Source organism: Phaethon lepturus, unplaced genomic scaffold, assembly GCF_000687285.1.
Source record: "Phaethon lepturus isolate BGI_N335 unplaced genomic scaffold, ASM68728v1 scaffold53371, whole genome shotgun sequence".
NCBI lineage: Eukaryota > Metazoa > Chordata > Aves > Phaethontiformes > Phaethontidae > Phaethon > Phaethon lepturus.
The window spans coordinates 38,767-64,774 of NW_010518127.1; the positions used below are offsets into that span (position 1 = coordinate 38,767).

The 26,008-nt window shown below is 47.2% G+C and overlaps 2 protein-coding genes across 2 annotated transcripts; one reads left to right on the top strand and one right to left on the bottom strand.

Moving 5' to 3' along the window:
- Window positions 1–5,369: 5,369 nt before the first annotated feature.
- Window positions 5,370–11,091, top strand: AGPAT1 (1-acylglycerol-3-phosphate O-acyltransferase 1). The gene is made up of 6 exons (XM_010296592.1): window positions 5,370–5,554; window positions 6,866–6,999; window positions 7,455–7,630; window positions 7,900–7,995; window positions 8,497–8,569; window positions 10,946–11,091. Exons 1-6 carry the CDS (start codon window positions 5,370–5,372, stop codon window positions 11,089–11,091), a joined length of 810 nt encoding a protein of 269 aa, XP_010294894.1.
- A 2,977-nt stretch (window positions 11,092–14,068) lies between these two features.
- LOC104628115 (myeloperoxidase-like) lies at window positions 14,069–24,849 on the bottom strand (the record flags this gene model as incomplete). Its single annotated transcript, XM_010296596.1, is given in 11 exon segments — window positions 14,069–14,088; window positions 14,504–14,721; window positions 15,238–15,475; window positions 16,315–16,485; window positions 18,622–18,801; window positions 18,804–18,864; window positions 19,237–19,397; window positions 21,435–21,750; window positions 21,846–22,046; window positions 22,679–22,808; window positions 24,726–24,849. Coding segments are annotated over 11 exon segments (1,820 nt in total), but the record flags the coding sequence as incomplete, so codon positions are not given.
- Window positions 24,850–26,008: the final 1,159 nt, after the last annotated feature.

The window sequence follows — 26,008 nt, forward strand, 5'->3', positions numbered from 1 at the left end:
GCCAGAGTGACTTACCCCTGGGCTGTGGCGGTGATGGGATGTGTCCTGGCAAAGATAAGAACAGCCTTAAAGCACAAGAAAGTAAAAGCTAATTTAGTCTTACTCCAACTTTTTCCCCTCGATATCTTTTCTTTAAAGGGATCAGAACTTCTTTCTCTTTCCCCTGTAGTTTGCTGCGTTACTGCTATCGATCAATAAATTGCAATTTTGAGCTGAGGCCAAAATGTTCCTTGCACTTTGTACAAGGTGCAGTAACCACAGGTGAGTGGAGGATGGTGGTAGGTTTTGTATGGACATATTGGACAAAGCAGATTCAAGAACCTGTACATTTTTAATGAAAGAAGATATTTCTTGCTGAAGTCTCTGACTCATATTCTTGGGTCATGTGGCACTATGAAACGTTCCTCAGAGAAAAGGGCTGGCACAGGATTTACTTCCAACAAACTCTTAACAACAATCTCCTCCTTACCACCCCCCACAATGGGAAGAGTCCTCGTGATTTCCTCGGAGAAAAAGAGCAGGCATGGACACTGACTTCTGCCAGCACTTGGCCAGGGTGGAGGGGTGATGGTGGGGCTGTGTAACGCCCGGGTGTGTAGCCTGATAAACATAAGGCCGGACATGTTTTGAAGGCAGAAAGCATACAAGCTTGCCCTAGGAGTGGGTTGAAGCCCACTGTTTCGTGGGTAAGTGCCTGGTGCTGAGAGCTTCAAGGGAGTCCATAGACCTGATGGGTGTGAGAAGCCTGACTACATGGAGGATGTGTCCCTCAATCTCTCCAGCTTCAGTCTGCTCATACTGGTTGTCTAACTCTTAATGTCTACACCTCCAGCAGCTGTTCAGCCCCTTGGTGGCAGAGGAGGTCTCATTCATTACTTTTTGACTTCAGCAATTAACTTAAAGGGGAGGAAACGACTGGCTCAAAATCACCCGCCATCTTTCTGTGTGCACTAAGCACATAGGACCCGTTTTTTCAATTTTAGCTGAGCACAAGGCTGAAATTTGGAAAATTTAATCAAGCTGATCAGCTTGATCAGGCTGCTTAGTCGAACCCATGGAAATGCATGTACAGCAGGATGGGGGCTGACGCAATAGGAGTGCCCGGAGCGTGCCGGCCCTGGCTGGTGGAGCCACTGAGATGGGGAATGCAGTCTGCAGGAGCCGGCGTGGGATCATCTGCCCTGCTCAGCCTCTGCTGCCGATTCCAGAAATGCAGCTCGCCCTCCCAGCTCTGTCAGGGCCTCTCATCCACTTTCTTTCCCACCTGCAGCCTCCCCACTTGTTTCAGCTCTGGGAATGGATGTCCATCCTGAGCCCATCTTGCTCAGGACCTTCTCCCCGTGATGACTACACTTCACCTGAGTGGAGGCCTATCGAGGTGGTCAGTGGGCTGGAGCATGTGATGTACAAAGAAAGGCTGAGGAAGCTGGATTTGCTCAGTCCGGAAAAGAGAAGGGGAGAGGAAGGTGATTTTTTTTCAGTCTTCATCTTCCTAATGAGTAGCTACGAAGCCAGACGGTTCTCAGAGGCACAGTGAAAGGATAAGAGGTGATGGACACAGGTTGCAAGAAAAGAATTTCCTATTAGACAAAGAAAAACATTGTTCCCCTTGATGATAGTGGTGCAACATGGACACAGGGATCAGAGAGCTAGTGGGATCTCCATCCTTGAACATTGTCCAAACTTGCCTAGACAAGGTCCTGAGCAAATTAATCTGGTTTTGGAGTTAAGCCTGCTCTCAGTAGCTGGTTGGACTGCAGACCTCCAGGGGTCCCTTCCCACTTCAATTTTTCTGTGGTTTGTAGTGATAAACTGATTTACTTTCCAACCCACAGTTCACCTGCCTGTGCCGTGCACTACCCCCTTGGATGCAAGTCCTATAGCACAAGCTATTCTAGCCTGTTATATTACGTTTCTGTCAGGGCTGTCTGGATGCCATGGAAATCTTCATGAGACAGGACATATTTTCTTGTAGAAACTCTTCTTCTCTTGTCATTACGAAGATTTCCAGCTATGTCTTTGCTTATAAGTAGGTATCCAAAGCTAGTCCGTGCCTTGTAAAACAGTGACGGATAGGTTCACCATGGAGCTGCAGCCAGAGCATGATAAAAGTTTCATCATGGAGCTGATGGAATGGAAGCTTTATGGAGCTTCCATAAATACAGTTTCCTCAGTCTTGATGACCTGTCTCTAATATATTTGCTCTGGAATCCCTCTGAAGTTTTTAATATCAATGTTAATGCCTCTCTTTAACTGAGTAGTAACTGCATGCACTAGATGAGTACCCTCTAGTACTGTTTTCCTTTTGAAGACTGGGTGGCTGATGTGGTCCGTGGCACTGAGCAGTCCCAGCACTTCGTCCTTTGATAGCTTTTTCCAGTCTGTTCCAGCGGAGCTATTTGTGCCAGCAGTTTCCAGTGGGAATTGCTCCCATTTCTGCATCCGGTCCTCTTATTTCATTTCCTCTTTCACATTTAGAAGTCAATTGTGATCTTCAACTTCTCCCTCTCTAGCACTGCTATATTGACACTCCGTTTTCTCCTGAGCCTTCGTTTGCTTACTGTGAACAAGACAATTTTCTTAGCCTTTTCCCATTAGATTAGATCACCTTCCCTGCCTCCACCTCTCTCTTCTGGCCAATGTGTGTCTTAGCAGAGTTGGTGAGTAGGAGAGTCATTAAAGCTGCGTGATGAAAGCTCATGATATCAGCAAGTCCCTCCTCCCTGTCTAAGATTCACTTAAATTGGGCCAGGCTCTGGAAAGTGTGCAAAGACCCAGGGGCAAAAGGGAGTCAACTGAGCATGGATACATTTAGTCTGGAAACTGGGAGCTTCATTAAAGCTGTAGTTTCTGAAAACACCTTGTACGTTAGGCAAGACCTGGACTGCTTTTGAAATGGAAGCACAGCACCCAGAATCTAGGTGCTAGGGATCCTTGCAACAGAAGAAAATTGTAGCTCAGGATTTCAGTATCTGTGGGTTTGGAGCCTAAATGTTTTGTTAGACCTGAGCTGACTGTCTCTTCGTGGTGAGTTGGGAATGGCGTCATTTTTATTATGTCTTTATGTCCTTGCCTTTCCCCATGCTCTAACCAGTTGTTGAAAGTCCCCAGTAACCATTAGCCTAGCTTCAAACTCTTACATATCTGACGTCTTCTTGAAAGCACGTCTGCCCCCGGTGCTCCGAGTGTGTGGAGTTACCTTTCCGCATGGAGCAGCTCGGCGATGCCCAGCCAGTGAGGGTTATTCCTCAGTCTGGTGCTGCCATGGAGAAGCCCTCCTCTCATAAACTGTCCAAGCCGAGGGTCTAACTTGTAAATATGCCTGTGTGGGTCCTTCTCTGATTATGCTTTGCTTTGACTGTGTGGAGACCACCATTTGTGCTGCAGACATTTTTCTGTCTTTCCCTCATGGTCAGGATCTTGTGTTCTTGTAGATCAGCTGTATTTGAGGGTTGCTGTGCTCCTTTGGGTAAGTCAGTCATCAACTTGCTGCAGCTTAGTACCTGTTTGGTAGTGCACTGCATATTGCAGGAACATAATTTCCTTACAGTCTTGATGAAAGTATTTGTAAATTACTGCCAGTGACTTAAAAATAAAGCTCTCCAGTGATTTGTGATGAGTTCGTATTTGCACACTTACCTGTGCCTAGACATTCTGGATGAGTTTTCACGTGCAGAGTTGTGTAAGATGTTCCTCTCGCATGAGGAGCTTGACAACAGCAGGCTTGATTTGAAAGCTACGTCTGTCCTTGCAGGACAGCCATTCAAAGTGCTTCTCACTAGCATTACATTTTAGGAACCTCTCTCCTGGTAGGTCAGGATGAACGAGTTGTGTGTCAAATCCACCTCCACCCAACTGTGAAAGGCCATAATTGATACTGATGAGATATTAAGAAGGTTAATAGGTGTTAGGAAAGTAACCGTTTGCTGGCTCAGACCTTGGATAAGCACAAAGCAGCCCTGGCCATTCTCTATGAACCGGCTCCGAAAGGGAGCGGGTCTCCTCAGCGCCAGTGCAGAGGGGTCACGGTGCCTGCGTCCAACGTGCCCAGGTGAGGTGCTTGTCCTTCCCCTCCTCTCGCGCAGAGACAGTGAGGAGGCTGCGAATGAAGCTCGTCGCCCTGGCTGTCTCTCCCGTGGTTGCAGGGAAGCCTTGGGAGAGCTGAGCAGCAAGGCCTGCAGTCACTTTTCTCCAGTTTTCCCATGAAAGACAAGAGAAAACGGGTCCCCCGCTAAGGCAAGGGAGCAGGGAGCACAGCCAACGCCTTTCTTTATTATTGTGCCTTTCCTCGGTTTCCTCATGAAATACTGCTGAGCCTTGTCCATGTTACTCTTCTCGGGGATCTGACCTTGTTCTTTAGGTTGCAGGTGACAATCAATGTGGTCTTATGGGTCCTCGGACCGCCCCATTCCCTGTTGAGAATCTGCCCTGGCTGGGATTTAATACTGTTACTCCTCGTAAGCGATAGCTGCTTGAGCAAGGCCTGTCGTGCAGGTGACGAAACATGAAGCTCTTGTTTTTCAGCCTAGTCGTCGTACTTGTTGCAAAGATCCTTTTCATACAGTGGTTTTAGGAGATAAAACGCAGCCGGAGCGCTCCCAGGTTGTACCTGCGTTTTCTTGATTTGTTTCTTACGTATGCAGGTGCTGCCTAAACGTGTGCCTGCCTCTGGCCATGAAAACGTCAGGAGTAGCTGCCCTCGCTGCCTTTATCTTTTCGTCTGGACATGTGGCACTTTTCCCAGTTTTCCCACTCTACTTGAGGAATGTCCAGTTGCTCAGCTTGGTCGCTGCAGTGACTGGATGTACGGGGCAGGAGCTGGCTGCTCAGACCACTGATTTTCTATTTCCCTCCTCCCTAACACCAATTTCTGGTTTCCTGGGCACCTTGCAGCAAGCTCACTTGCTGGTGAAGTTCAGTGCTTGCACAGAGTGAGACAGCGTGGCGTCTGTGCTGTCCCACACGTCCCGCTCCCTCCCGTTGGAGACTTCCTTAGACGTCCTCGGGGCTCCCGTGCGCAGAGCCCCCGCAGCGGGGCTGTGTCTCCGAGCAGCCATTGCTCTCCGGCCCGGAGCCGCGCACGCCCTGCACGCGGGCGGCCTTGGTATTGCGCGTTTGCCGCTGCTTGCCAGCCGGCTCCTACGCACAGCGCTGCTGCCGATCCCTTGCTCGACCAGCTTTCACGGTCCGTTTAGCTCCGAGCGGCGAAGGCAGCCTCTCCGAAGCATTGCTCCCGAAACTTGTTCCAGCTTCGCGCCACCCACATGCAGCTGATCCAGGGAATCTAAACTCTGCTCCACAACATCGGGCGCCCGTGACTCATTTGCTGCTCGCTGCAACACTCCTCGGGTTCACTCTGGGCTGGAAGGATGGAGCTTTTGCTCCTTCACTACCCGTTTACTTTCCTGTTCGTTGCGTTTCTAGTGCTTTACCAGCTGAATCCTGCATTCAGATACTTCTGCAAGATGACCTTCTATAAGTTGTGGCTCTTCACCCTCAGCACTCTGGTTATTCTGATCAGTATTCCTCGTGGACGTAACGTGGAAAACATGAAGTAAGTTGTCTGTGGCTTCCTTCTGCTCTGGGCACGGAGCGGGTCGACTCGCGCTCTGTTCCGGAGGGTCCTGGGAGCTGCGCTGCCGCGGGGAGGCATTAGCTGTGTGTTGGTGTGGAGAGCTGTCTGTAATGCAGAGGAGGCATGTGGCTTTCAGTATTGCATCTGAGTCGATTGATAGAAAGAATAACGAACCATGGAAGGAAAGGATGTAAAAGGTGACATAAATGTGACAAACTAGGTAATGCCAACAAACTGGATATCCTGCGCAGCTGAAGTAACTTACTGTTTTAAGTAAACCTCTCCTATCTGGTCTTCAGAGCTGTATTTCCCCCCTCCACGTGGCCGATCATTCCCTCAGTTGTGAGAAAGCCCCTGCAGGTGCCTTTCCCTTTCTCAGCTTTGTTCCACGCCAATGCCCACCCCGACAGGCACGAGCAGACGTCACCACGGTGCAGCGCTGGCGCCTGCGTCGTCACTGGTGTCCCTGTCACTGTGATTACAGCCCGGTGCCCCCAGGTCCGGCAGCCTCTGAGCCCGGCCCCTTGCTGCGCGTCCCCTCTCTCTGTCTGACCCGGAGGTGCTGCGGCCGCTGTACGCCTGTGATTAGCCGTGGTGGGCACCGGTAACCTGGGCTGGGGGTGGAGTGGGGGCTAGCAGCTGACTCTGCGGAGTGCCCGTAGCCTCCTGAAGCGCTGCAGAGGCAGGATTTACTACTTCATTCTCGCATGCTGCAGTGGGAGTTTGTAGCTCTTAACTGAGCATCAGCTTTTCACTTTAAGAAATTTTCTTCAGCTCTTGACTTTTGTGCCTGACTTTTATTCTTTTCTTTATTTTTCCAATATCTGTTAAAATATGGCTACCAGAATTGCAGTCTGATGTCACCCAGAGGCAAAATCATCTTTCCACAGCGTGGGCAATAACAGGGTTAGGTGCATGGCATGTTTATGGCAGTCTGTTTTCATGACTCAGCAAGGTGGGCAGGGAAGGAGAGTACAAACAGGTGCCCTGTGAATTTGGGAATTATCTAATATTTGGCTGATCCATGGAATTACTGTAGCTGAAGTTGCTAGGCCATTGGTCTAACCTGGCTTGAATAAAACCTACCAACCAGGTGTATTTGTCTTTAATGAAGTGATGAGCTGAAGAGACGTACTAGTTGTTCTTTTCCAAGTCACGAGTCAAATCTAGGAGTGCAGAGAAACGGGCTACTCTGCAGGAGCAGTCTGTGAGATGGGCTGGTTTGGAAGAATGATATTTGGTTCCTTTACCTAATTTCAGCGTCTCTTTATGTCTGCTCCCCTTTTCCAGGTTTTTGCGCATGTCACTCCTGCCACTCAAATACATCTTTGGGCTCAAGGTAGTGGTGAAGGGCAAGGAGAACCTCAGGACTAAGAAACCTTTTGTCCTCGTGTTGAATCACCAGACCTCCCTTGACATTATGGGTACGTGGTGATCCTGCCTCCTGCTCCTGGTCCCAGTTGTCTCTATGGAAGGGTAGTAGGAAATCCCAAGTACTGCAGGCAGAGGGACAGGAGTGGCCGCTCCCTTTCCCATTAGCAGCTAGCCCCAAGCCAGGGCTGGGCTTCACGGTGTTAAAGCCCAATAGATATTTTCAAGCTAAATTAGCTTCAGCTTTTCCAAGAGAATGGGGAGATCGGTGTCGGTTGACCACAGCCATGTCATAGCTGCTCTCGTTCAGTATCAGCAATAGTCCTCCTCGAAGTGGGTGGTTAGTTTGGAGAACCCCAGGATCCCTTTCCCAACGTGTTTCTGGTCCTATGAAGCTGGATAAGTGCTGAAGGCATGGCATCTCCCAGAGCAGAGGGATGTAGCCCAGAATCCGGAGAAAACCTTAGTGCAGATGACAACTTGTTCTGTCCTTGTTGTCCCTTTCCAGTGATGATGGAGATGTTACCAAGTCGCTGTGTGCCCATAGCAAAGAAGGAAATTCTATACATGGGCACTTTTGGCCTAGCATGCTGGCTTTCAGGAATCATTTTCATTGACCGCAAGAAGAGGGAAGAGTCTATCACTACCTTGACAGAGGTGGCACACTCCCTGCACAAAGAAAATGTGAGTGGGGAGGAGTCTTTGGTGAGGAACAAACCTTGATGTGGCTGGAAAGAGATCTTTGTCTCTGGGCTGGGCACTGAGCAGGACAGAGGAAGAGCATCTCTGGTGGGTTCAGTGTGTTGTGCGCCCATAAGGTGCTTGAAGTGGAGAAAATGGATGTCTCTGCATGGTCAGGAGCAGACAGATCGATCCCAGTGGAGTATGCCTGCACAGTGGCTTAGAATAGTAACTAATGGTGCCTCCATGTCAATGTCTTCTCCCTCCTGCAGTTCCGTGTCTTGATCTTCCCTGAAGGAACTCGCAATCATGGTGGCTCCATGTTGCCCTTCAAACGTGGGGCCTTCCAGCTGGCTGTGAAAGCCCAGGTGAGAGCCATCTTCCTCCTGCCCTTTGGGATGCAACTTGCCTACCATTGTCCACCAGCAACCAGGGCTATGTGGCTCCTGCTCCCTGGCGTCCCTTTGGATGGAGCATACATCCAGGAGCCCAGCAGGAGCCCAGCAGGTGGCACAGGAGGGGGCTGTTTCTGGGACAGGTGGAAAAACTTCATGACTCAGCTTGGGAAAAAAGTGGGGGAACCTTGACAAGAGCCTGGATCTGCCCAGAGGGAGTTTCTACAGAGCTGAACATACTGATTTGGCAACCCATGCTTTATTGGCCTAAGTACAGAGATGAAAATGCAAAAACCAGCAGCGAGAACATTGGGTGATACATTTAAATTATCTAAATATCCCTCTGAGCACCTACGATGAAGCTGACTGGGATAATTATCAACAAGGTGCCGGATTCACCTAAGAACACCGGTTCCCTTTTTGGGGGAGGAATGGGGAAATTCGTGGATTCACTGTAGACTTCCTCCCCTCCAGGTCCCCATTATTCCTGTAGTCATCTCTTCCTACTGTGACTTCTACAACCGGAAAGAGAAGAGATTTACACCAGGTGAGGATGATCTGGGGAAAAGAGCGGGCTGGGTGTTGGTGCGAGCTCTGTCCTTGGAGGGAGCCATGGGGTGGGTGGGCAGAGGACCGTGTAAGATGTGGAGATAGCAGCTGGACAGTGGCAGTTTCTATCTTCTTGGGAGGGAATGGGAGATTTCAGGCGGCACTTTTGCCTCTCCCTTTGGATTTCTCACAGTTTGTCCAATACCCATATGAGGGAACCTGGAGAAGCTTCAGAGTCTTGGGGCAGATCCTGCCCCTGCCCCCACCACACTGTCCTTGGCTCTGCAGGGACAGGCAGAGTTGGGGAGAAAAAGCTAACATGGAGCTCTCAGCAAAAGTCATGCTTCCAGTTACCCTATTCTTTCCATGTTTCATCCATTTATGGTGATAAAAATTTCTGCTGGTCACTGATAAAGTTTTATGGGGAAAAAATGACAGAAGTCTTGGGTTTCAGAAGGAAAATGCAGAAAAAAATGTTTCAAATTCCAACAGAGAAAAGTAACCCATCCTGTTTCTCTACTTCCTTCAACAACGCCCACCCCAAAATGAGCTTCTGCGACTTCCCACCCCTGCCCCAGGCCAGCCCTGCTCTTTCTGAAGGGGAGGATTTGCATCTGAAATTCTCATTCCTCCTTGTTTGTACGTGGGTGTAGTCATTCCCTTGCAGGCAGGCACCTGGAAGAGGGAGTCAGTGCAAACTAAACACTACCTTGCCTGTTTCTACTCATCTTTCACCTGCTGGGTCTATCCTGTCTCTGTTGGCCACACACAACAGCCTTTTGGTATTGGAAGCATTCCCTCACGTGCGGGTCAATAGGAGCGTGAGGAGGGATGTCAGCCCGCTCTGCTAGCCCACTCCCTCCCCATCACAGCCCTGCTCGGTTGGGCAACCAAGATAGAGCGCTCCGCTGGGAAATCAGAGAATAACACAGTGGGGAGGGATCTCTGGAGCAGCTGAACCTTTTGCTTTAAGCAAGGCCAACTCCAAAGATAAATAAGTTTGCTCCATGCCTTGTCCAGCCAAGTTTGGAGTAACTCCAAGGAAGGAGATTCCACAACCTCCCTGAGCTTTTTAGGAAAGACTATTTGCAGTTGCATGAACATTTGCCTTTATAACAACCTCACCCTGGAGATTTGTGGTTAGCTGACCTCTAAGCCCCTTTCCTAGTTGCTGTTAAACAAGTAGAACCTTCACTGCTGGAGAAAGAACCACAGTTAGCTTTTCCTGTACCTCCCCACTTTTCCCACCTGCAGGTTTTTGCCAGGGCTGATTCTGAAGATGTGCCACACGTGGCCAAGATTTCTGCCCACTGAGCAGGCTGATCCTCAGGTCAGGATGGCTCGCAATGTCCACAGTGGCCCTGGGCATGCAGATGAACTTCTGGAAAGCCCAGCTCTGTGTCCAGCGTGTGCACACTGACATGCTTGGAGCAAGTCTGGTGCTTGCTGGAAGTCATCTTATGCCCCAAGAGAACTACGTTTTCAGCACAGCCTTGTCATCATTCAGCTTTTTCTGTAGGACCAAGTGAAGCATAGTAGACCCCTGAGATACCAGGCCTAGCTTTGGGTGTAAGATGTGCGGGCACGGAGCATGCCACTCTACGCTTCTGTTTTGCCTCCCTTGCATGGTTCTGCTAGCAGCACTTCGGGATCTCATTTCCTAGCACACGTGTAAAACCATGCAAGAAAGTTAGAAAATAACACAGACACACCCCGGATCCTCAGGTGGGTGTCTGTGCAGGCAACGTCTTGTCTCCACTGGCCAGAACAAGGGCCATTGGGTGCAAGAGCAGAAGAGCGTGGTGACAGCTCCCCAGTATATTCTTCCTGTTTGCACCAGTCCATTGCTTAGGCGCTTCCCAAGGGGAGTATGACACACCTTGGCCAAACAGGGAGCCCTGGGCACAACTTCTCTCGTCCCAAAGTGTGTTTCTGGAAGGGAGGACTCCACTGAATTCAGTATACATAGACCAGAGCACGGCCAGTTTGTATGTGTTGTATTAGAGGCAGCTCATTCTCTTTGCCATGATCTAGACAGACCCTGAGGACTTTCCACTGTGAAAATTTATTCCATGTGAATCATTGCGCTGGGATGTATTTGAGGGCTAGCGTATGGGAGAAATTCAACTGTTTCTGTATTTATGATTTTTGCAGTCTCTGTGGATGGGAAAAGCCTGGTTTGGGTTTTTGCTGTGTGCATCTGGGACATGACTGGGTTGCTACACCACTGCTGGTGTGTGAAAGAGGGCATTTCCCTTAATTTCTGTCTTGTTCCTTGGTCTGCACGGATGCCTCTGCTATATCTTCTCTTGCTCTTCTACACCACTAACATATTTCCTTCCCACTCTCTGACCCTCCTGTCTCACTCTTCCAGGGAAAAGCATCATCCAGATCCTGCCAGAAGTGGAGACCCTTGGCCTGGGACCAGACGATGTTCCCAAGCTCACCGAGCAGGTCCGTGACTCCATGCTCACTGCCTATCAGGGGATATCAGGAATGACGAACGGCGCTTCCCATTAGCGATCCTATCTTCCAGCTCCAGCTGTGCGTGCAGCAGCTGAGGGGGAGAGCGTTGGCAGCCACAAGAAGGTCTGGCAGCAGAGGCAACCATGGATTGCAACCCTGACATACCAGAGACAGACAAAACCTCCACAGAGGAAGAAAAACTTCTAAGTGGAGGTTGCCATGTTCCTGCCAGAGAACTGTGCCACCCGCGTGGACAGACACACGGTGGGTAGCGGGACATTTCTTTATAATCGTAACCCTGAGAACTTCTCTCCATCTGGACCCCAGGCAGAGCCAGACCCTTCCTGTGAGCATCTTGTAATCAACTTTTCCTATTCCAAACCAACAAGGTGGAGGTATTTATCACCCAGCCTGCAGCCATCCTCCCTGGGGAAGTGGCCATCCTGGGATTTGAGGGTGCCATGTTCCCCTGGAAGCACACTCAGGAGAAGGCACTGTCCACTGCCTCTTTCCGCGGGGTGACTTGGGAGGTACCTTTGCCATGAGAGGGGGAAGCCATGGCAGCGTTGGGAGAGGGGGATTAAAGACCTTACACGTGTCTGCAGGGCTTGGTGGTTTCTTCGTTTTTCTCAGTCTTCATTTTAAGTAAAGCAAGATTTTGCTTCAGTGGTTGGGCAGATCCAAGTGTGAGAGGAACGTGCCTGGGGACTCAGAAACCAGAGGCAAACAGCAGAAATGTGTTTATTTCTTAACATCCTTGCCATGCCCTGATAATCTCATGGTTTTTAACACAACCTATATATTTTTCAGACCAAATACACACTGGGAGCTGCAGCTCCTCATTTCTGAATACTGCCTGGTTTCGCCCTGTCTTGTAAGTGTCAGAGGATGGCGTCTTGCCTTCCTCTGCCCAAGGTCACACAGCCTTTCCCCGCTCCCCATGCGCTGGGGGCTCATGGAGCAGCGCAGTCCCCAAGCTCCATCGCTCACCCGAGGCTCTGGAAGTCCCGTGGATCTCCTGTGGGCCCCCCAGCCGTGGGTGGGCAGCATGGGGCACACCCCGCCATGGCAAAGCACGCACGTGGCTGCGGGCCGTGGGATTTTATGAAGCATCTCCTTTATTAGTCCTCATCAGAGAGGCCCCTACTCCACCCAGAAGCTTCTCTCATGACTCTACCTTAGGCTGCCACGTCCTTGCTCCCAGGCCCCTCCTTCTCTCCCAGTTGTGCCAAGGAGAGGTGGAAACTTAATATTTTTACATGTTTGGTATTTATTGACTTAATATGGTCGTGGGAGTGATCATCCCAGCCAGATGATTAACTCTTAGACCTAATGCTTGTGGTTTACGTACCAGCCAGCTTATGATTTGCTTTTTTATGCTGATACGTTTAGCTATGAACCGTAGCCAAAATAATGTTTTGGACATGTTTGACATACCAGAATTGATGCCAAATGTAGATGAGTGCATAGAATGTATTTTATTAATGCCCAGCACACCCAAACACATGCATGTTCACTACAGGATTTGAATAAAAGATGTCTCTAGGCTTTAAGATGCAGCTGCCATTCTCCAGTGTCTTCAAAGACTGAAATCTCACTGCTAATTAGAAACAGCCTAAACAGATTATGCCCTTGTGCAAAACAAGAAGGAGATAAGAAGAGTTTTGGTAAAGATTACGTGAACTTGCTAATTTCTGAGCAGGTACGAAGGATAAGCAATTTGATTTTGAAATGCAAGCACACTAACGTCCAGATTTGACACCCATTCAGGATGGGAAGTAAAAAAATTGTCTTGATTGTGCCCTTAGAGAGTCATAAAGCATCCAGCACCTACCAAGTCTTGCACACCTCTGAATATTCTTTTAGGGCAACACACAAAAAAATGTCATTACCTTCCATCTGAAGACTTACATTGCTGGAAGCTTTTACAAATAAATGATATAAAAATCACAGTATAGCAAATGAAACAGTAGACATAGTCTTGAGCTCCTCTCTGGGATATCATGTGCCAAGGCTCAGTTGACAGCAGTCAGCTGAGCGTGATGTACAGGCAGTGGTTTCCCAAGAGCAGCTCAGTGCCACCGTTAGGAGTTTCCAACGCAGGTCTGATCAGCAGGATTAGAAACTGCTAATGAAGCAGAAAAAGCTACTGAGAGGCAGAGTGTCTTTCCAGGACACAATATTTCTCCCCACGCTTTTATTTGACTCCATAGCTTAAAATAGTCACTGGTGGATGGGTGACTGAGTACCAGGTCACCTCTGTATCCTTGTACCTCTGAGACACCTTGGTGCTTCCCGCTTTGTCAAAAGGTACCTCCAGTGACCTAACATCAGACAGCTGTTTGGATGAGTGTTTTTGGGGCAATTTCTTGGCACTTGAAAAGGCTAAAAGTTTAGCAGTTTCTTTTTAACACACTGGGATTTCACTGTCTCTGGGTTATGCAAAATAGTTCAGCTTCCTCCCAGCCTGGTGATAAAAGAGCCACAGGAAGCATCTCAGCAAATTTTGGTGACCCTAAGACTAAGTTAATAAAAGAAATCAGGAAGCCTCTATAGTTTAGAGAGAAGCTGAACATCAGCTAGACTGTCTTCCTAAAGAATGGGGTGAAGGCACCATAATTTAGTCTTTACGTCAAGTGCAAATATCTGTCTCAAACACAGTTAATCAAATTCAGTTGAGGAACTGCATGGAGTTGCTTTGTGGTCTGTGCCTTGCAGAAGGACAGAGTAGGTGATCCCTAAGTATTGTGATCATCTATAAATGTGCTGCCAGGAAGAAAAATTCAATCCAGTCCATCCTGCTCAGGTCATACCTGTTTTCTGCAAGTCTCTGTTCTCCCTACATTATTTCCAGCTGGGAGAGCCCATGCTAAAAATATATATTTAGGAGGACACAGCTAGTTTCTTATCTCATATATGAGGACACTGTTTTACTCTCTTTCAGGATGTGGCACATCGTGACCTCTGACTATGCATATTAAACTAGTGATGTGTCAGGCCATTACAGTCTCAAAACAGCTCCAGATATACCTTAAAATGCTTTAAAGCTTTCTGGAAGGCAAGGGGAGAGCAAGGGCTTGGAGCAGCAAAGTAAGAATTTGGAACAGGTTGGCTAATTCTGATTGATTTCTTCATGGACACTCTTCCTGTGAAGGAACACTCCAGTTGTCCTGGGATAAGGTACTTAAAGAAGGTCAAATTCACAAGGACCAGAACAGACTGGATTTTCAGGAAATTCCCATCTAGTTGAAGAAGAGGCAGGCTACTAAGGGATGTTGAAGGTGATGGGTAGCAAGGAGACTAGGCTAACAGCACATCTGCCTCCAGTGGGGCTGAATGGATAGCCAAGGTCTTTTTGGGGGCAGAGTCACTGTAATGACCTTGAATCTTTTATTCCTTTAGGTGCACAAGGGTCTGACTTTGTAGGACGTTTATTGTTTTTGACACACCTCAGACAACTGCTTACCTTTTGTGCCACTCTCAGGCTCATCTTTCCAGGGTGAGAGGTCGAGCGCATCAATCTCATGGCAGTCAACGAAGTCCTCAGGATAACTGTTGGCCTTGAACACTTCCCTGGGTATCTTTTTGATATGAGTATTTTTACAGATCATCGCTGACAGTGAGATTTTTTTCAGTGCTTGCAACTGCTGTGGAGTGAAAACTCCTGGTTTCTCCCACCAGAATCTGCAACGATATTTTCAGAAGCAGCTTATAGTCTCCTTGAAGGCATTTGGTGCTGGTTACTTCCCAAGATGGGAATCTGGCCAAGGTGAGTCTCTGCTCAGGTCCACCTTGATTCATCAGGCAGCTGGCACATCCCTTTGGAAAGAGGTGTCTCCAGGTATGGCCAAGTCTGGATTCTGCCACTCATCTGCCAGTGCCAAGAGCCTGCTTCTTCCATACAGCATCACCAGGCTGCTGGGATGAAGTGACTAATCCTCCCCTTTTGTACCTGAAAGTAAATGTCACCTTGGGCAGAGACTACAATGGCCTGGAGCCGGTGCTCCTCAATCGCATGGGTCTGTGGGAATGGGCTGCAAAAAAGAGCCCTTTCACAACTGGGCTAAAATCCAAGAGTGAGCCTTGCTGCAATCACTCACTGGCATGGTGGAGATGGGCTGGATTAGTGTCACATGAAATGCCGTCATTTTTTCCCATAATAAATGCCATGGGGGAAGGTTTGCTCTCAGAGGTACCTACCTGTCTCCATCACGCAGGTTCCTGAACTGGGTGCCAATGATGCAGGCCAGGAGAGGTCCAACTCTGCCCTGGTGAATGAAGGGCTCTGCAATCGCCCCAATCCAGAGGTCAATATTGTCTGGTGTCCCATACAACTCCATGAACTTCTTGGCCAGTTCGGAATTGCCTAGCACCTCAGAGAATTCATCTACATTTTGAGGCTGGGAGAGCCCACAAAAGTGCCTCCAGGCATTGTAACCTGCAAAAGCAGGAACAACAGCTGATCAGGACCCACGTCTCCCCACCATCTGCCTAGTCTCAGGAGCTAAACAGACCCCTTGGCCCATGAACAATGTTTGCTTCTTCTCATGGCATTAAAGGATCTGGAAGACATTATTGCCTAGACAGTCACAACAAAAGCCATGCTTTCAAAAGTCCTTTTTGTATGCACACACTAAACTAACAATTTGCGTTGTCTTTGCATGTGACTACAGGTTTATTGCATCCTGTCAGTTAGAGCTACATAGTGCTGAGAGTGAATTCACCAGTCTTTGCAGTTTTGGGAGGCAAAATTTATAGGATCAAAGTCCTAGAAAAGGGCAACGTTTGGTTGTGCTAAACCCAAGAGGATTCATTCTTCCCCAGCACCTGGGGGCCATCATATTTGTGGGTGCAAACCACTTCTGCTCAGAGCTCTGGGTTCTCTGAAGACACAAACTAAACATTGATGGGCAAAGAACAAAGCACAGATGGTCTGTCTAGCCCATGTGAATGCTGAACTCGACTGTCTGCATCTGTACCTTCTGTAGCCCATGTTCTCTCTTTGCAATACACCATTGTTTCTACCCCTCTTCATTACATTATCCCAGCTATCATCTTTGCTTTCCAAGCCCTTTGACCTTGTCTTAAATCCCTCAGAAAAATATCTTTATACAGAGACCTTTTCTTCCCTGAGTTTGACTGTCTATCCATCCTTCACCCTCAAATCAAGGTACTGTTTCTTCCCATTGGTATGGAAAAAACTTAGTACATTCATGGAACTATTATAAACAAGAGAAGAAAAAAGAGAATAGAACGTGTGGACTTGTGTCTCCTTACCTGGAAGGCCATGGTCTCTTCCCCGTTGCATGTTCAGGGCTGCTAGATCCAGACCTATTACCTCTGTCTGTTCAAAAAGGTGGTTCTGGAGCTCGTCAACAAGCACTTGATTCTGTTTCATAAGTTTTGCATGATCGAACACCATGCCCCGTATCAATGGGTCAATGCCACCTGCATTCATTGCAAATCAGGAAAAGACTTTTTGTACCAAGTTCCAGCTTTGATGGTCCATTTTGTGCAGCTGAAACTGTGCTGCATTAGATGTCTTTTCTACGCTGGGCAGTATGGGGTTCACCTAGCTCCATATTTCCATTTCAACACATACTAGTGCATATGTACATACCTGCATATGCCAGTAGATGAGGTCTCCCTTTGATTCCCCTATCTCCACCCCTCAGCCTTCCCTTCTGCAGCCTTAAATCCACTTGTTGCCCAACTAGACCTCCAGGTCACTTTCTGCTCCTTAGCCTGTCAGTGCCGAGCATGTACTGATACCTGGGGTTCTGTCGAAGGTTTAGGTTTTGCAATTGTTTTTGTTTATAATTGGCTATTAATTGAAAAATATTTATTAAAGCATTAAATGCAATGAAAGAACCTCTGCACTTCGTTTACAACAACTCCAGACTTGGGGCAGAGTGGCTGGAGATCTGCCTGGCGGAAAAGGGCCTGGGGGTGCTGGTTGACAGTCAGCTGAACATGAGCCAGGAGTTTGTCTAGGTGGCCAAGAAGGCCAACAGTGTCCTGGCCTGTATCAGCACTAGTGTGGCCAGAAGGAGCAGGGCAGGGATCGTGCCCCTGTACTCGGCACCTCAAATCCTGTGTTGTTTTGGGCCCCTCACTACAAGAAGGATGCTGAGGTGCTAGAGCGTGTCCAGAGAAGGGCAACGGAGCTGGGGAGGGGTCTGGAGCACAAGCCTTATGAGGAGCGGCTGAGGGAACTGGGGCTGTTCAGTCTGGAGAAGAGGAGGCTGAGGGGAGCCCTCATCGCTCTCTACAACTACCTGAAAGGGGGTTGTGGTGAGGTGGGTGTTGGTCTCTTCTCCCAAGTAACCAGCAATAGGACAAGAGGAAATGGCCTCAAGTTGCACCAGGGGAGGTTTAGATTGGATATTATGAAAAATTTCGTTACTGAGAGAGTGGTCAAGCACTGGCACAGGCTGCCCAGGGAGGTGGTGGAGTCACCATCTCTGGAAGTGTTCAAAAAACGTGTGGACGTGGCACTTCAGGACATGGTTTAGTAGGCATGGTGGTATTGGGTTGATGGTTGGACTTGATGATCTTAAAGGTCTTTTCCAACCTTAATGATTCTGTGATTCTGTGAATCAGTTCATGTCTGTTTGTCTATGTCTTTTTCATAACCATTAAGAAGACAGTATTAGTAAGACACAGGAAAATTGTCTGCACATGTGTATTTTGGTATGTTTTCCATAATTAGTTAGATAACTCATTTTGGAAGAGATGTTTGTCTTGCTTGGAAAGATTCATGCCTGCAGATATCAGCTGTATAAGAGCAGGATCCCATAGCTCCCTTTAGAGTCATGAAGATGGCCACCACTAGGAAGCAACTACGCTGTCTTAGCTCAGCTAGGCTGGCTGTGTCACCCTCTGGCAATGCCTACTAATTACAGAGGGATATAATAGCTTAGATTGACCTAAATTTTGGTTGACTGACATTTGACACCATAAGCCTCGTGCTTGCTGGAACAGCACGAGCAGTTGCACTATTTGAGTGAATGTGCAATGCTCACACTGGCGGGTCTCTCCGAGCTGAGAGATGTACGGCGACCTGAGAAGGAGGTTTAATCTAACGTATTCTGGTTATTTACTGACATGTTCAGAATAAGCATGCGATTATCGTGCAATGAACTGAGGCAGACAACACTGAAAAACTGTGCTGAAGAAGCTACAGAACTGTATGTTCTGATGCAAAATCCTGCTCCAATGTGGCTGCTTCTGCAGGAGCTGGTGCTTGATCGTGTTCAATGGTATAACAGCATATAATTTTTGGCAGGGCTCCTTTGCCTGGGTACAACACAGGACCAGTGTTAGGCTGTGTTTGGTGACAACTCTGCAGGACTGTCCTGCTGCCTTACATTTAGCAGACCACCAACTTGTCTGCAGCCCCGTGGGTAGACATGTCATGAGCACCTCTGAAGCTGAATGGCACTGTAATTTGTGTGAGGCCAGCTAAATAAATGGAGCTAAAGCAGTTTTTGGAGTCTAGGCTCCTGTGTCTTACCAGCTGACCTCCACCTCAGTGTCTGCTTCAGGACCAGACCAGGACTCCTGGCTGCCCCACTTTCTTACCTTCCATTATAATTCTCCACGTAGCGCAAAAGGTCAAATGAAGAGGGACGTTGGAGAATGAACCCAAAGGCTGAAAACTGTCATCCAAACGGGGCACAAAAGGCTTTACTGATGCATGACCAAATCGGAAAGCCAGGGAAAAAACGTTTGCAACTCTAGGATCCACATTCTCATTGTAGAAGGGATCCACTTGCTGGTCTCCTCCGCAAGCAGAAGTGGGAGGTAATCTCTGTATGTTATTATCTGAAAAAAAGCACAAAAGCAAAGCAAGTTGTCAGCAGCTGTAGCAGAAATGTCAAGAGCAGAGCATGAACATGGACTCTCTGTCCGGCAGCAGAGTTCATAAGATCTTCAGAAAAGGAGCCGTAGCAATGGCATTAAGTTTGGCATAATATATTAAAATTATTTAATATAATAAATAATTGATAAATTGGTAAAATAATGGATAAAAAAGGTCTGGATACCCATGCTGCTTCAGGTGGACCATTCTTATTCACAATTTTTGACTCCCACAAATAAATGCACTAGATGTGCAAAGCATGGTTTTCCTCCTTTTCCTGGAGGAAAAACCATTCCTAAGCACACAGATAATAAACATCAAGCAGTGATCAGTACCTGGATTGTGGCAACTATGATCTTTCGACTCTCTTGATAAAGCTTTTCTCCATCCCAGTGAGGATTTAATTTCCTCAGCTCTGTAACCAGGCGGTTGTGTTCTCGTATAAAGATAGTGTGCAGTGCAGAAAGTCCCAGGTTTTCAGTTACCCGTTTGTCACCTACAAATGAAAATATTTTAGGAATTTTTTAAACTGCTTTTTTATTTCAGTATCAAGTTTTTGTGTTAGGATAGATGAGTAACAACTGATAGTCAGTGTTACCAGCAGTAATGCTCACCATTAAGCTTCTTAGCAGTCATCAATTCATGCCAGATATTTCTTTCCAGCACAGGCAAAACATTCTGTCCAAACCATTTAGCCAAAACCATTGGAGAAGAGGCTTTGGGCAATTTAAACTCTATTGCACATAGAATCATAGAACGGTTTGGGTTGGAAGGGACCTTAAAGATCATCTAATTCCAACCTCCCTGCCATGGGCAGGGACACCTTCCAATACATCAGGTTGCTCAAAGCCCCATCCAACCTGGGGATGAGGCATCCATCCAACCATCTTTGAACACTTCCAGGGATGGGGCATCCACAGCTTCTCTGGGCAAGCTGTTCCACTGCCTCACCATCTTCATAGTGAAGAATTTCTTCCTTATACCTAGTCTAAATCTACCCTCTTTTAGTTTAAAAACATTACCCCATGTCTTATCACAACAAACCCTGCTAAAAAGTCTGTCCCCACCTTTCTTACAAGCCCCCTTTAAACATTGGCAGGCTGCAGTAAGATCTCCCTGGAGCCTTCTCTTCTCCAGGCTGAACAACCCCAACTCTCTTAGCCTGTCTTCATAGGAGAGGTGCTCCAGCCCTCTGAGCATTGGTTGTGGTCTCCTCTGAACTCGCTCCAACAGGTCCATGTCCTTCTTATGCTGCAGGCCCCAGAGCTGAACGCAGTACTCCAGGTGGTGTCTCGTGAGAGAGGAAGAGAGGGGGAGAATCACTTCCCTCGACCTGCTGGTCACACTTCTTGTGATGCAGCCCAGGATATGGTTGGCCTTCTGGGATGTGAGCACACATTGCTGGGTCATGTTGAGCTTCTCATCAACCAAAACCCCGAAGTCTTTCTCCTCAGGGCTTGTCTCAATCCATTCTCTGCTCAGCCTGTATTTGTGCTTGGAGTTGCCCCAACCCATGCACAGGACCTTGCACTTGGCCTTGTTGAACTTAATGAGGTTCGCATGGGCCTATCTCTCAAGCCTGTCAACGTCCCTCTGGATGGCATCCCTACAGCATGTCAACCAACCACACATGGTCATGAAGCAGCTGAAAATGTCTCGTTTAGTGAAAAATCTCATGGCTGCCTCCTTTTTGTACCGCAGGGATACAATCTTCTTTTATATCAGTGCTGTGAATGTTTGGGTTTTAAAATCTCTCTGAGCTCACCCAAGCTGTAAACACCTCTGAGAGGTCTGTGAATGTGCTTTCAGCAGAGGTCCTGAGAGAAAACTGGAGGGGATGCAGTGAAGACCCTCTGACAGCTGATGGAAGAGGCACTGAGCATCTCCTCAGTCAGCAAGGAGCTCTTCTCATGTGCAGGGAATGAGAAAATAATGTGCGATGGGAACATTGTATTCTTACGATTGACTTTGCAAGTTTCACATTTATAATATTTTTTCTAACGTTGTGCCTATGATGGATCACTTCGCATTTTAAAAAGTTCTGTGTTTTGAGTCATCAGTTTATTTACATTTCAGACAAACTTCTAGACTTGTCTTCTGATGTAGGTTGGGATATTTGAAATATTAAAAATTTAGGATGTGGTACTAGGGAGAGTTAACTAAATTGATTAAGAGCATTTAATTGTTAGTATTGATTGAGTTGAAAACTGAATGATGAATTCTAGGTAGGAGTGGGAAAAAAGTCGCTGAGAAATTTTAAACACTGGTAGTTATTCTATTGAAAATTTCTCCTACCTTTGAAAAGACTTTTTAAAGGGATGTTGATCTTTTGTAACTCTTTGGGAAAATTAAAAGAAAATAATTTTTGTGTTTAATTAAACAATTATTGTTCAATTATTATTCTTTTTTAATGTAGAGGAAGGTCTCCTGTCTTTCATCTTACACAATCATGTCTTGCAGTGCCTCATACAAATATAAATGATCCTTTTTGACTTTATGGGCCACTGAAGACTACGCCACAGATGCACCTTACCTGCTTTAAAACAGGGGATGTTCATACTCTCATTGGTGAGAACACAAACACTTTTCGTTTTGTTCTCAAAGGGCAATAATTCCAGCCCTGCATCGGTAAAATTCTGGTTCACAGCCATCAAACCCAGCTGGTTTGTCTGATTTCTAATACTCTTTGCCACAGACTCGTCGCTGCCGTAAACCGTGCTGGCATCGATGAACGAGGTGACGGCATTGATCTGCTCACGAATAAACGTCGTGGGATTGCACACGGATGCCGACTGGATGAACGGCATGCAGATGTTTGACCTCAGCATCCGTGGGTCATCGGGGGGAAACTAAAGCAAACAAACATAAGTGATGCCTCAGAAAGTCACGCGGTTTTATTTTTGCTGTCTTAAGGTAGTGTGGAATGGAATGAAAGCCAGGGTACCTTAATTGGGAAGCAAGGGGGCTTGAAGGCACAATTGGTCTCACAGTGAAGCTCCGGGTTCATTCCTCCTCCACTGGAAGGGGATAAGCCTATGTCGTGGTCGATCCACTGGCCCCAGTGCATGAAGACAAGAGCGAGCTCTTGATCTTGAGTTATGTTCTCGTTGGCTGTGTGAGCAATTTCATTTGACACTTTTCGAACCTACAGAAAATCAAAATGAAAATATGTGTGACTACACCATGCTGAATTTACCTCTCAGTATAACACTCACTGTAAGATCATGTGTAAGATGATCTTAGACAAGGTCATAAGAATTAATTATGGCATTAAACAGACCCATGCCATGCCCCAGCTCTGTCAAAACAGACGTGGTAAGTAGCATCCTCTTGACTCCACAGTTGTTCAGCCAAGACCAGCTTCATGGAAAGCCTTTTATGGCTGAAACTGATGTACATGCACACGTCCAGAAAATCAAGAAGATGGCTGAGGAACACCCAAGCCTTGTGGTTTGTATAAACATCCTGGTGTATCTGAACACACTTGTGGTGCTGTCTGGATCAAACCTTGGGCGGCACACTGCTGAAATTGTTATGTTGTCCATGCTTTGCTTAGTGAAGTATTCACAACCTTTTAGCTCATGTCTGTCTCCAACAAAAAAAAGTATCACCCCAAGCCATAGCTCCGTTGTAGAAAACAAGCCTCAAATTAGGACCTGAGATCAGAGGAAAGGACCAAGCAATTTACACTCTAGATCTTCCCACTGCTTCATTTCTGATGGATGCAGTGAGGGCAGTGTCCACTACTGTTATCTGGACGAGAATAATGGTTCTCACCAGCGGGAGTGGAAATCCGTTGTAGAGCTTTCCTTCACATGCTCCTCTGGGAACAGACACTCCATCTTCATACACTGCTGGGAGCCAGCGAGCAAACGCGCGGTTCGAGGACCCCAGATGAGAATGCTTTCTGGAGCATCACAAGAAGAAAAGCAAACACCGGTGTTATTTCAGAAATGAACAGGCTTGTAGAGACTGATGTTTTGCAGCCCTTTAGTCCACGTCTGATTACTCTAGTAACAGTGGTGACAGCCAGAGAACACTGCGAAGTAAACAATACCAAGATTATTACTGCAGAGAAAAATGAACTTTTTTAACATTAAGAAAAGATTCCTCATGACACTATATCAATTTTATTTGGCATATAAATCTCTGTAGCACCCCTGTCTCCACTGCTGCTCCACACAAAATCAGTCTCACAGTAGGGCCATCACCAATGATCAGGGTGGTCATGCCTTTGTCCAGCTGAGGGCTGGAAGTTTCCAAGGATGAAGATCCTCCACTTTTGCTGGGACCTGTGCCAAGCCTGCCCCTTGAGGAATTTTTTCCCCGTGTCCAACACAGAACCGCTCAAACTGCGATCTGCAGCTGTGGCCACTCGTTATATTGCCTCATACCGCTCGGAAGAACGTGAATTGGTAAACTCAGCAGCGCTTGTTCAGAAGAACAGTAATGCTGGTTGAGTCAATGATCTGTGGCCCTAAGGACACAGAAACACAGGTTATTTGGGGGAAACCAGTTACTGAATATCAGCTGGCGCACAGCAACTTTTTGTGTTTAAGCTCTATCAATGTACAAAACCTGGGTAATACCTGCCTATACTGAGAAAGGAGAGATATACCCAGGATTTACACATTGTGCTGTGAAATAAGAGCATGCCCCAGAACAATTGCCACACCACAGGTGAAGTAATTCCATCAAACGTTAAGAACGCAGTACCCCACGGCTCTTCTTTTGATTGCTGTTACTGTCCTTGCAAGCAGATTTTTGCAACGTATTCAAGCACCGTCTCATGGCGTGCATCTCAAGCTGAACAAGACCCTAGAAAAATGTTAACGTATCGGAGTCCCCTCGCTTCTGATTGCCTCGTCATCCCGCTGGCAGCCCGCTGGATTAGCAAGCCCAAGGACCCAACCCTTACCCTGAGCCTAAAAGTCAGCGTGGACAGAGCTGTCCTTGGGGGGCTGAAGGCTGTGGGGTCTGTGGGCAAAGGTAGGGGCTGAGTGTAACACCGGCACCACGAGCGTGAGCGCCCTGCGCACGTGATGCAGAGCTGAGCCGTGTCTTCACATCTGACACATCTGTGTCATGCCAGATGTGCGTCGATGCAAGTCCCACTCAGACCTGGGGGCTGGAGTTAGCACGCCAGGCAGCAAATCTATGGCAGAACAGGACAGCAAGCCTTGACTGCCACGTATTAGGCTAGAAATTTTGCCATCTTCTGGTCAAAAAAGGAGCTATCGAGGAAATAAATAAATGTATGATCCCAGGTTAGAACCAGGAGGGAAGCTATGTTCAAAAAGCTGAAGAACTCGCTTTTTCAGATTAAAGATGCACAATAAAAGAAGCTAGAGGAGCCAAGACTTAAAGTCTTATTTACTTACCAACCTTACGCATGACAACAGTAGCCACACAGATATGTTGATAGCTGGATATTTTCATATGAACCAACCAGAGGAAATTAGTATTATCCATGCTACAGAAGAGTGGAGGGCTGATTTCCCAGAGCCTCAAGCTGAGCGAGATGCTGGCTGTCAGAGCCCCAAAATCTGCTCTCCTCAACTTTTCACCTCCCCCCAGCCCAAGAATTCCCTTCCTTCATCCAAGCAGCACATGGAGGGCAATGGGCTCAAATCTGGAATCTTCAAGAAATGACATCTTTTTCCTGCCAGGCATTAGGTAGAAATGAAACATCTGTTATAGTCACCACTAAAATGAGCATTTCGCTCTTGCCCTGTTGAAAGATACTTACACAAGTGACCTTAAGCCATCTATCCTGGGTCAAAGTACAGACTGAAGACTCTCCTTGGCCATGCACAAATCCTACCTGTTGTTGCACTCCCCAGTAATCGTCCTGTAAATATCATGCTTTGGGCATTTAATGGAACGAATCTGGTAGTCACAGCCAGTTTCTTTGGAAAGCACCTCCTTCTGTTTTCTGTCTAGTAGGTCTGCAAGAGAAACCATGCAAAATAACATCTGCTTTTACTCATTTTTATTTTAGCTTCTCGGCGTTCTAGGCCAATATTTGAGTCAGCTGAGTCAGAGCTGTGGACATATAACTTCCACAGGAATTGTTAATTTGGTGCCTAAATGCTTTTTGTGGACCAGCACTCGCCTCTGGGCTAGGGAAACTGGGTTGTCATGGAACAATTTTCCAGGGGAATATGGGGACCACCATCACCAGTGACGTTTTACCCTAGACTAGGAACAAAATTGTGAACATGCAGAGTGGTACAACGTGGGCAGGTGGGTGCGTGGACTAGAAGTGGAAGATGGGCTTCCGTTCTCAGGGGTCAGAGTCTCCTGGCATTCAGTGCATTTTGTCCCAGGTTTATCAAACTTATTGTGAGGTTATTTTTATCATCAAAGATATGAGACAGGCACTGCCAAAGATGACGATTAAAACACCAGGTGGTCTGGTCTGCCTCTGAACATGCTTAAAGTCTATTCACCTGGGGCTGTTGAGGGGAAGGGTTTTATCACCAGGTATTTGGACCGCGACAGTGCTGCTCTCTGACACTCCTGTTGTGGTAGGTTTTCTGCTCTTAGCTGTTTGTAAGACATTTTGGTCTAAACCACATTACCTGTAACATTGAATCTCCGTGTCCCAGGGAGATGCAGCTTTACTTTGAGGAGTTTCAAAGTCATTTCCAAGTAATCGGCAGCACGGACTGCAGATCTGGTTTTTCCTACTGGATCCTTTAAATGCTTCAGGAAATCCATTGGGTTGGCAACTTTTTCCTCTAGTTTTCTGTTTAAGCTGAACATAAAAGAGTCCCATGAAGCACCTTCTCTGAAATCAGACCTCCTCTGTCATGCCAGGCTGGGTGTACTTAGATATGACAGCACAGCTGGGTCCCAGGCAGGCTCTGCTCACCTAGGACAAGCTGGCTGCTCATCAGCTTTGCACATCATCTCAGACAGATTTTGGCAAACAAATCATTGTGATCCCCTACTTCAAGTTTGCATTACAACCTTGTCACAATAAATTTTGTTATATCATGTGAAAAGCTAGATCAGTGAAAAAACAAGTTATTCATTGACTGGATAAAATTTTACATTTAGTATGACATGAGATATATTACAGAATCACAGAATCACAGAAAC